The 11,671-nt window shown below is 45.7% G+C and overlaps 1 protein-coding gene across 3 annotated transcripts in view; it reads left to right on the forward strand.

Annotated features, from left to right (window-relative positions):
* Positions 1-11,671, forward strand: part of Pdgfra (platelet derived growth factor receptor alpha) — a 53,234-nt gene that overhangs the window by 4,813 nt on the left and 36,750 nt on the right. For all 3 annotated transcript variants that reach the window (XM_010640265.3, XM_010640266.3, XM_010640270.3), the window contains exons 2-7: positions 4,009-4,069; positions 5,546-5,863; positions 7,349-7,609; positions 9,234-9,364; positions 10,365-10,536; positions 10,629-10,818. In XM_010640265.3, the coding sequence (XP_010638567.1) occupies positions 4,021-4,069; positions 5,546-5,863; positions 7,349-7,609; positions 9,234-9,364; positions 10,365-10,536; positions 10,629-10,818 (1,121 nt within the window). In that variant the 5' untranslated portion in view covers positions 4,009-4,020. The remainder of the gene's footprint in view (positions 1-4,008; positions 4,070-5,545; positions 5,864-7,348; positions 7,610-9,233; positions 9,365-10,364; positions 10,537-10,628; positions 10,819-11,671) is intronic.

Below are 11,671 nucleotides of genomic sequence, written 5' to 3' on the forward strand. Positions count from 1 at the left end.
CCTGGTTCCCGAGGCCCCGCCGCCCCGCGGGCCGGCCCTTTGCGACGGCCACGGTGGTGACCGTGTGTCCCTCACTCCTGGGGCCCCGGAGGGATCCAGGCATTTTCGACATCAGTTTTGCTATTTCTGCTTCACACCGCGGCTTTTGACTGAGATCAAGACAAAACTTAGCGGTACAACTTATGAAAGGAAGAAGTTGTCAGTTGGGACATTTTAGCTCAGAATTCGTTGCGGTGGCGTCTCCGTCTGCGGGGGGGGGCGGGGGGGAAACACTAGGACGCAGTCCTTGGGCCAACACTGCCACCTACTGGTCAATTTGAAGAATTTCCATAACCCTCGATTTCGTAGAGATTTCAAGCAAGTATGTACTGAGGTGACCGCTTGTTTTTGCTTTCCTATGAAGCTACAAGACTCGCTACGAGGAAGACATTTATTCTGTACACATTGTGTAGTTTCCTACCCTATTTGTTTTGCTTTGGGAATTGAGCATGCTAGGCAAGCGCCGTACCACTGAGCTACACCCCTGTCCTAGCACTTGTTAGTCTTTTACATTTAGATAATGAGCAAAATGTTTCCAATCAGAGTGGACCTGTGAGGAAGGAGGTGCATATTTATGCTGCTGTTTATACTTGGGGAGATCTGGTATCTGTGGCTCGATGGTCTCAATATAGTGCTCAATTGTACTACAAGCTGTTACTCCTAAGGCTGGCCCATTAGCATCCATATCAGGTCAGTGATAAATATCTGGATTAATATCTGGTGCAGAGGGAGCAGAAAGGACTGTAAGCTTGGACTGTACCATACACTGCTCCTGTATAGAACACCCAGCCCTCACCCCTCACTGGAGTTTCTGATGGACCTCAGGAGATCAAAACAAGCCAGGCTGTGGTGGGGTGCAGCTCCTGGGAAGCTCACTCTGCTAGGAAATAGAAGCGGTTGCTGAAAGGGACCTGCATTTGTTATGAGACTGTGTTGACTGTTGCAGAGAAGAAACAAGATGTGTAATTTTCACAGTTAGAATTAACTTAGGAGAGCTGAAATTAACTGAACCTCAGAAATCTGAACCTTGAGGTCATCAGTGGCTTTGGGGCTGTGAGAGAGTCTCCTGTGGTCTTTAATCACACCAGGGTGGGGTGACATTCAATATTCAGTGATCCTGCAGCCGGACGCCTTGTGCTGCTGGGGGTGGGAAGCTGTTGCTCTGGCTTTGTGGAAATGCCAGCTCTTGTGAAAGTGGGGCTGCTGCAGTGCATGCTCTGTTTGTTCTCTGGCTTAGCAAATTGTCTCTGCTAATGGAGTCGCTTCTGTGTGCAGGGACAAGATGGCACACTTAAGAGAAAGGTAGTGCTGCAGTCAGATTTGTTACTGTCTGTGGGGCTGTGTCTATCAGGCCGTCTTCACAGGGTCTTCACATGGTCTCTGGACTGGAGGTAGCAAGGGCAGGGCCGTGAACTGTTGGCCTAAGATAGGTGAGTTCTTATCTACCTGCCTCCAGGCCGGAGACACATCCCCAGTTGTCCTCATAGCCTCGGGCTTCATTATCTTAGTAAGGAGAGGTGGGAGTAGCACCTCAGAAGTGGCTGTCCTCCAGCACCTCTTAGGAGTCTGGGGAAGAGATCAATATGAAAACCAAAGCACATTCAATTAAGCTGTATAAATCAATCCTTTCATAATGCAGCAGAGCGAGCAAGCACGTCAGGTATTCGGTCTCAATTTACGGAAGATCCCAAGGTTCAGACAGACAAACCGAGTGTCAGAGAGGGCCAACAGGGAGTCCAGCTGATTTGCATTGTGTCTCTGAAAGAAGGAGTGAGAAGGACAAGAGGATGAGATTTGGAAAACCAAATATCTGGACGAAACCCATTCTTCCTACAAAGTGATTTGTCTTTGCCTCAGCCTTTGTAACCTCAGTGACTTCTATTTGCACATCTCACCTTGGGATGAGCTCCAGAAAGGCGTAGCCCCTTAAGGATGAGCATCTGCTCCCTTCTCCCAGGATGGAGAAGTGCCGGGAATAGCAAGACCTTCCCAGAAAGTCCCACTCCACGCGATGGTAAGGGCAGCCTCCATCTCTGCCCTCATTCCCTGTTACCTCCCTGTGGGGCAGACACTGCAGTTGTTCACGAGTAAGTTGTCTGGGTTGCAGATGAGTAATGATGCGAACTTCCACAAATATGCCTGGATTTCAAGCCAGGCCAGCTCTCTTATCAGAAACAGGGGTTGAAATTTTAAGCAAACCCATGCTAATGCTCAGAAATCGCATCATCATCGCTTGCTCAAGGGCCTGTCTTCCTTGCTTACTTTGTATGTCATTAAATAATCCTCCAGGGGCGTTGGGTCCATGGGTCTGAATGTGCAGAAGGAAACTGGTGGGGCCTGGCCAGGGCAGAGCACTGCTCAGAACACAGGGAACTGAGAGATACATCACCGGAGGCCTCACTAAAGAAAGACAGGATATAAATGTGATAAAATTCAAGACAGCAAGCTGGCGCTGGAAGCCGCTTTGAAGTCCGCTGAGTGGATTATCAGTGGGAGGCTGATATTTGTATGTACAAACACACGGGCTGTTACTGCTAATTGTGGTAAATCAGGCAGTCAGCCTGGCTCTGGGGCCCCCTGCGCCTGCTGCTGCCCGGCATCTGCCAAGACCCTCGAAGCCATCAGACAGCCTTCACTGATTTGCATTTGGGTTCGCAGCCCTGTAATTATGTTTCTCCCACTGTAGGGAGTAGAGAAGGAGCAGGAGGTGACTCCAGTTTGCGTTAGGGGTGCAGCAGGATGGGACAGGGCTGAAACACTGATCTTCTTCTCTTGAGAGACTGTGGCAGAGGGGAAGGAGTATAGCTTTTGCATCTCACAGACTGTGTTAGAATCCTGGCTCTGCTGATAGCTGTGAGTCTGGGTCATTTGCTAAACCTCTCTGGGCCTCAACTGCTACTTCTTAAAAACAACGCTGTCACAGGATTATTCTTAAAAAAAACATGGCCTACACATAAAACTTTGGCTTAATCAATGACAGTCTACTGTTTTGTTCTATCTTTCCCTGCCCCCTTGCCCAGAATTCCATCTCTCACTTTCCTTTCTTTCTCCTCCATTTTCTTGATAGAAGTCAACAAAGCAGATATCTCATCTCTGCACTGTAAAACAATGTAAAACAAAAATACTTGATCAGGCATCACCAAAACCTACGCTGAGGTTCTTAGCTACTGGCTCTTGTTACCAAAACTAGTAAATGGATAAAGAAAGAGTGGCTAGGGCCAAACAAGGCCCAGATTGACCCCTGCCACTTAAAGGCAGTTTACGGAGGACCTGCACTCACATCTGGCTGCTCGCTGGTATGACTGGGTGCAGAGGCTGTGCCTCCCTGGCCCAGGTGCTGTGGCTCTCTGTGGTCTTGTTTCCCGACTCATGCCACGTGGCCCAGCTGCACATTCAGCAGGTCACAGAGACCCACGCCAGGTCCTGCGTTTCCCCTGTGTGTCACAGAGGTCATCTCTGGGCACCACTGTTACTGGGAATTTCAGAACCTCTAGATCAGAATGACACTAGAAAATATTTGCCCTGGTCCAAATAACTTTTCCTAAAACTGTAGAGGGAGTGATATCTGGGTGCACTGAATACCCATGACAGTCCCCGAGGAGTGAAAAACACTGGTTTTGAGAGTACACAATGTTTATGTCTTTGTGTTTTGTGTTCTTAATTTAAGTGGTCTAAAGGAACCGTTTTCCTGAATTCCAAGACCAGAATCTGGGACTTTCCGGAATCCAAAGGCTGCAGGCCTTCAAACAGTGTCTCGGCAGCAGGCCTGTCCTGGCCCTGTGGCCCCATCAGGCCAGCTGGTCCTTTCGTCTTGAATGTCTCACCGTAGTAACTGTGAAAGATAGACTGGGACTTTTTTAAAACAAAAATGATGTCATTGACATTTTCTGTTGTACAAGCATGAAGAAAATTAGGTTCAAGGGTTGTTTTCTGTTGGCCAATGCTGTTTCCGTCCTTTGACTTTCACAGATTTCCAGAGCTATGGGGACACCCCACCCGGCCTTCTTGGTCCTTGGCTGTCTTGTCACAGGTATGTGTTCCTGGTCCCTCTGCTTATTGTCCCAAGGACCCCGTGCTTTATGGGTGTATTGGCTGTGCTCTCCTGTGACAGGTTGAGGACATATATAATCCAATTTAACATGTTAATTAGAATAACTCAACCTCCACACCCCTCTCCATGGGCCTCCAGGAGGCATAGACAGATAAATTCACATATGTTCAAAGGAAACAGAGTAGAAAACTTGCCCAGGAGTGCTCACTAGCCAAATCATGCCTGCTTTAATGAAAGAGGCTTACTTTGCTTGAAAATCCCACTTTTTATTATTCTCCTGGAATGAAATCAGTAGTGGAGTATTTAGGTGCTTGGGGGACCCTCTTACCTCCTTTTCATGAGGAGGCTGCTGTGGGGGTTGTTTATCAGACTTTCTTAGATATCATCCAGATATTTAGGTACTGAAACCAGTGCATCTCTTGTCTGAGGAGTTGACTCAGTGTCTTGGTCTCATCCTTATGGGTTTGGCAGAATTAATTAAGCAAGATCAGAAACTCAGTACTGTAGTTCTAAACTCCACTGAGTAGAGCTGGGCACGGTGATGCACACCTGGAATTGCAGGAGAATCATTGCAAAATCAAGCCCATCCTGGGCTACATAGTGAGTTCAAAGCCAGTCTCCACTACATAGCGAGACCTTGTCTCAAAAAACAGAACAAAACAAAACAAAACCTCCACTGAGCACACCCCATCCAGGGTGACAGGTGGCCTAGATGCAGACAGCCACTGTCCTAACAACCTGCAGGAGCAGGTGGTCACATACTGAAGTTGGGTGGGATTCCCACACTAGGTTTCAAGGGAGATCTAAGACAACGAATTCATCCTTAAGTCATAACATCGCTTCTGTCTGTCTTATAGCCAAGGGATGATGCTTCACTGAAAATGATGAACTGAAATATTTTTACATCTTGGACTTTTTAATTTGAGGATTAAAGTCCACATCATCCTGCCTGGGTTCTGGAAGTCATTAGAGACACAGCCTCCCAGGGACAGGGAGAAAGGGAGGCGCTGAGCCGGAGCACAGACCTGCTCTGTGCTTTGCCCATCCACCTCCTGGCCGAGTCCTTGCACCTCTCTTTACGTCGGGGAAACTTCTTCAGGGAATGTGCGTGATAAAGAGCCCATGTGTGCTCGCGTCCAGGACGTCTTGGGGTATTTTATGGTTACACATAAGAGTCTGAAATATGGAATTGGATCAGACGCCCTCTGTCCATTTGAGTGGCTGGAAGGGCGAGTGGAGGGGGCTCGGAGGGGCTATCGAGGCCTTTGGAACACTTACTGCTCTTAGCAGATGCAGCCGCTGCTATAACGGAGGCCTTTTCATGGGCATCCAGACCAACGGATTTGGGGTAGAAACGGTCATTGTTCACGGACGCCGCCACTGTGGCTTCTCTCAGTTCTCCGGGGAGACGTCCGCTCTGGCTGCATCCTATTCAGAGTGTGCTTCCTTTGACAGAGCTGAGCCTAATCCTCTGCCAGCTTCCATTGCCCTCCATCCTTCCAAATGAAGATGAAAAGATCGTGCAGCTGAATTCGTCCTTTTCTCTGCGGTGCTTGGGGGAGAGTGAAGTGAACTGGAAGTACCCCATGACTCCGGGAGACGTCCCCGACGTGGAGATCAGAAACGAGGAAAACAACAGTGGCCTTTTTGTGGCGGTGCTGGAAGTGGCCAACGCCTCAGCGGCCCACACCGGCTGGTACACTTGCTACTACAACCACACGCAGACCGAGGAGGGCGAGGTCGAGGGACGGCACCTCTACGTCTACGTGCCGGGTGAGTCAGATGGGTGCCCTGGGTCATGCTGCTTCTCTTCCTGTCTCTCCTGCTAATTGTATTAAGGTATTTTTTAAAATGTAAAGTTCAATGTTTATTGGATAAAATTGAAATGTGGACTGGACAACACACAATTTCTCTCTCTCTCTTTCTTCCCTCCCTCCCCCCCCCTCTTTCTTCCTTCCTTCCTTCCTTCCTTTCTTGTCCTGGGATCGAACTCAGGACCTTGTACATGCAAGGCAGGTGCAGTGCCACTGAGCTAAATCCCCAGACCAGTTTTTTAAAATTAATTTTATTGGCACATTTAAGGTATACAATATAATGACATTGATCATTGGAAAGTTGCACCTTTACATAATCCATCTTGGTTCTTATTTTTCCCCATTCCCCTCCCCTCCCTTCAACCCCTCTACCCTTCCCTTCTATAAGACTTTGTTTCCTTTTTTTTCAGTGTCTCGCTATGTAGTTCAGACTGGCCTTGAACTCAAGGTGATCTTCCTTAGCCCACCTCATTCTGGGTTTAAAGGCGAGGAGCATCACACCTGGCTTGCTTCTGTTTTTGAGATAGACCCATGCTATGTTCCATAGTGTGGCCTCAAACTCTTAGGCTCAAGGGATCCTTCTGCCTCAGCCTCCCAGGTAGCTGGGATTATAGGCACGTGCCACTGTCCTGTGCAGAACACGTGAAATTAAAGTTCATCAGTCATGATTAAGAAATTCATTGTTGATATTTTAAAGCTGCATTGAGTTTTTAAAGTCACCTTTGTTATGGCATGTCCTTTATTTGTGTGGTACAAAATATCTGAACCGTACTCCGTTCTATTCATTTTGCTCAAGCTCAATGAATATTTACAGTGTGTTCAACAAATATTTACTGTGCCCATTGCTGGAGGCAGAAGAGTGGCTTGGCGTTACTTGTAGTTCATTATAACCCAAACTTTCAGGTTACGTTCAAATGTGCGTGCTTGACAAATCGCAAGGGATTTCTTTTCATCTTTTTAATCAAAATGTAAGGGGAAACTCACTAAAGTTTCTCTGTGCCATCTGATATACCATTTTTAAGATTTCTGTGCTACTTTTCAATAATACCACCTATAAGCATAAGGCATTTCTAACAGCATTTTGTGGTATAAAAAATATGACTATTGTTTTCCATTTTTGTTCTTTGTTGTTTAATTTTGGATTTAGATTCCTGGCTAGCATTTTTATTTATCATCAGCATTTCTTGTTAGGGGCAGGCAGTTGGGTATAATTCAGAGTTCAAAGTCACCTTCAGGTAAAACGCACAGTTGATGAGAATATCACTGGGCCATGGGTGTGGGTGTAGCCCAGAGATAGAGAGCTTGTTGCTTGTGCAAAGCTCTGAGTTCCACACATATAAATAAATAAAAGAAAACAAATAATGCCAAAGGGTAAATTTTCTTCATACATGTGTAAAAATGAAATTAAAGCCTAATAGATTCTTCTTTCTTACTTAAACCGCAGACCCTGAAGTGGCCTTTCTGCCTCTAGAAATGACAGATTACATAGTCCTCACTGACACCGATGACTCTGCCATCATACCCTGTCGTACAACAGATCCCAAAACTCCCGTAACCTTACACAACAGCCAGGGGCTGGTGCCAGCCTCCTACGACAGCAAACAGGGTTTCAATGGCACCTTCAACATGGGGCCCTACTTCTGCGAGGCCACCGTCCGAGGAAAGACGTTCCAGACGATGCTGTTTAATATTGTTACTTTGAAAGGTACTTGTAACCTCTCTCTCCTTCTTTAAATAAAAATAGCAAACTCATCAGACTCAGGTAGGGTTTTTAATTTAATCCTAGTCTCTCGTGATGGAAGTTGGAATTCAGGTTTGGGGGTTGAGGGCCCCACCTTTTCCATACAATGCAACTAACTCCTGTGGCTAAAATAATACAAAGCTTAGACTCACTAAAGGCTAAAGCTTGCTTACACATGTAAGTTTCGTGTTTCATTGGTTGACTTCAAAATACGGTAAGGAATTTTTCTTACATAAGCCTCTTACTATTTGATTCACATTCTTGACTACAGAGACCCTAGCAGCAAACACACACCTCAGGGAGCTGGATGCCTACATTAATTTTAGTACCTTAAGAACTAGGGGATTTCAGTTTTGAGGATGTTATGGCAGGAGTAACGAATGGAACTTTAAGAGATTCAGGAGTTGGAAAAAAAAAAAAAGAGATTCAGAAGTTGGGTAAAGAAACAAACTTTATTGCTAGTGGCAAGGCCAGACACTTGGAAACCAGTCATTGTGGTCTGACCCTGAGCTCAGAGCTGAACAAACTTTTATACTGGTACAAGTGAAGAGGGGATTATCTGGCAAAGCAGAAGCGTTGCACTGGGGCTTTTCATTTTACAGGTATAGCTTTTGATAAGCAGCTGCTGCAAAGTCCTAAGATATCTTCTTGTTACAGGGAGAGTGCTGCAGTTTGGAAAGTCCGCATCATCTTAAACACAGCATGTCTTAACATTTCATGAGAATATTGTGTCTTAGCTTTTGAATTACAGTTGTAGCTTTACGCATTACATTTTTCTGTAACAGGAAAGGCTGTATGTAGTTCTGGATTGTTGCTCGCAACCCTTTGATACGATGTTTAGCATGGGTGGGGAAGTAGGACATGCTGCGGGTCTGGGTGGGCAGAGCTTTAAGGAGCACTTGTGAACCTGTGGCAGCAGCAAGAGTTGCCCTTTGACTTTCTGTGAGGGCTCACTCTTTGCCAAACACTGTGCTGGGTTCGGGAAGGCACTGGGACTAACCGAGTGACAAAAGGATGGCAAAGAAAACCGAAGGGATGGGAGCCAGGTGACTACATGAATAAATACATAAGTGAAGGTGATTGCTAATGAAAGAGTGCAGCCGCCATCTACCTGTGTTCTCAGGAACGTGCTGTTCTGCTGGAATTTGTTTTTATTTATCTGTGTTTCTGTACCACAACTACATGCCAAATTATGTATAACAACTCGAGATCAAGGCCTCTCTGATTTTCCAAAGTTTATCTTTATCAAAGTGGTTTGCAAATACTTCTCGGGATTATTTGCTTGCTTTTTGAGACAAAGTCTCGCTGTGTAGCTGAGCTGGCTTGAATTTGGGAACCTCCGGGTCTCAGATTATGCTGATTTATGCAGATTATGCTGGGACCATAGGAGTATGCACCACACCTGGGCTTCAGTGCCCCGCTGCCCCTCCTAACCTGAGATCAACTCTGGTCCTTGTGTTTGCAAGGCAGGTGCAGAACCACTGAGCTAAATCCCCAGCCCTCTCAGGGTTTTCTTAAACCCAAATCTTTTAAGATCTTAACCATACTATGGATATTTAAGTCCTTGCACATATATTTTTTTAAATAGCTGCACCACAGCTGGATCTAGAAATGGAAGCTTTGAAGACTGTGTACAAGTCCGGGGAAACGATTGAGGTCACCTGTGCCGTCTTTAACAATGAAGTGGTTGACCTTCAGTGGACTTACCCGGGAGTAGTGGTAGGTACCCTCAAGTCATGGGTGTTGTGTGCCCAAAAGACCTGTGTTCTGTCAGTGACAAGGTACATCCCTGAGATTCTCCAGACCTCAGCCTCCCATCTGTACCATTTTTCATTTGTAGTAGGTAGGAATTTTTTTTTCCTAAATGAAAACACATGCCGTTTGGGCCAGAAAAAATGTAATCAAAATGCTGCTTGCCTCCCTCCCTCTTACCCTCCCTTTTTCCTTCCTTTTCTCTCTTCCTTCTCCTTCTCTCTCCTCTCTCTCTCTTTTTCAGACAGGGTCTCACTATGTAGCCCAGGCTGGTCTTGAACTCACAGTATCCTCCTGCCTCAGCCTCAGAACTGCTGGGATCACAGGCATGTGCTACATGCCCAGCTGTTTTATAAGACACATTATTTCCTGATCATGGAAGTAATGTAGGTTTATCATGGAAACTTTGTTAAATATAGAGAAACAGAGGAAAAGCAACTTTTCAGAGCATCACACTGTTCGAATTTCAGGAAGATAAATCCTTTAAAAAGTTTTATACATAAATGTTTAATAATTGATAGACATTATTCTTTAAACAGTGCTCAGTCATATCCTTTTCCCTTCAGTAGTATATTACATATGTCACATGTAATTAAATGTCCTTTTATTTATTTTTAAAATTTTAATTATTTAGCAGTACTGGGGATTGAACTCAGAGCACTGGGTGTAGTAGGCAAGCCCTCTACCACTAAGCCACATCCTCAGTGCCTTATCCTCTTAAAACATGATTTTCTGAGGAATTAGCTTTTTGTTTTCAAATTTTAGACTTTACATTTCAGAGCAGATTCAGATTCGTAGCAAAACCAAGAGGTGCAGAGATTTCACTGCAGCCCCCCATCCCCATCTGTCACAGCTGAGGGGCCTCACCCACAGAAACCTCCTGGTTACCCAAGTGTCCAGCGGCCCCAGGATGGCTACCTCTCAGGTGCCAGCTTTTTAAAAGCCATTTTTTCTCCCTGTGCTGTAGAAAGGCAAAGGCATCCTGAAGCTGCAGGAAATCAGATTTCCGGCCATCAAGTTAGTGTACACTCTGACCGTCCCTGATGCCACAGTGAAAGACAGTGGGGATTATGAGTGTATTGCTCGGCATGCCACTGAAGATGTCAAAGAAATGAAGAGAGCCACCATTTCCGTGCATGGTACGTTCTGCTTTCTTGAGTTATCAGTTCTTCCACACTGCTCGGCATCTGGAGGAGGTGCTCACTGTGTCACGTGACTCTTCCCTGTGCAGAGAAAGGCTTTGTTGAGATCAAACCCACTTTTGGCCACGAAGAAGCTGTCAACCTGCATGAAGTCAGGCATTTTGTGGTGGACATACAGGCCTATCCCCCTCCCAGGATATCCTGGCTGAAGGACAACGTGACTCTGATTGAAAATCTCACTGAGATCACCACTGATGTGGAAAAGATTCGGGAAATAAGGTAGAGAACACTAAGTATTTCTTTTCCTTCTTCCTCTTCCTCTCCTTCCTTACCTCCTCCTATTTTTTCTTTTTTGAGACAGGATCTCATTATGTAGTCCAGGCCAGCCTTGAACTTGTTACAGAGCCCAAGCTGGCCTTGAACTAGCAATCCTCTTGCCTCAGCCTCCTGGGTGCTGGGATTACAAGAGTATGCTACTGTGCCTGGTCCATGTGTGTCTTCTTTGCATGTGTGTCCCTAGAAAAATGGAGGGCAGTGTCTGTCTTTCAACCCAAACCAAAAGTCTGCCTAGAAAATGTAGTAAGCTGAGTTGAGATATGCTTGAAAATCAAGTACCTCTAACTGTAACATTACGGTGTGATGATGGGATGCTGGTAAATGTTTAACATTAAGATAAAAATAAACATCCCTGTCCCCCAGTGAAAGACAGCTTTCTGGATCCAACTAGGGGTGGAGGAAAGATGATGAAATTGGACTCAATTGGATTGAATATTTGAAGTTAGACATTTCCGGTGATTCCACTTGTGAGAGTGTTGTAGCCAAGTTGCGAAATCCCCAAGAAGACCACCAAGGAGTCGAATCCGATGTAATTACATGAGGAGTTTATTACAAGCTCGAGTCTGGACCCTCGTACTTTACCGAACCAGCGGATCAGAAATGAGTGTGTTGACTCACTTTCAAGACATGCTTATATAGGGCTGAGGATTGATACTATTTTTAACTTTTCATTACTAAGGATTATTACTGGGACACTTGGGGTACCCGTGAGGGGAATTATCTCATACCCATGAGGGGATACCCATGAGGAGCTCAGCGGGGGGCACTCTATTTCTATTCTTTTTTTTTTTTTTTT

This window comes from Fukomys damarensis, unplaced genomic scaffold (assembly GCF_012274545.1).
Source record: "Fukomys damarensis isolate Sample0158 unplaced genomic scaffold, DMR_v1.0_HiC HiC_scaffold_35, whole genome shotgun sequence".
Taxonomy (NCBI): Eukaryota; Metazoa; Chordata; class Mammalia; order Rodentia; family Bathyergidae; genus Fukomys; species Fukomys damarensis.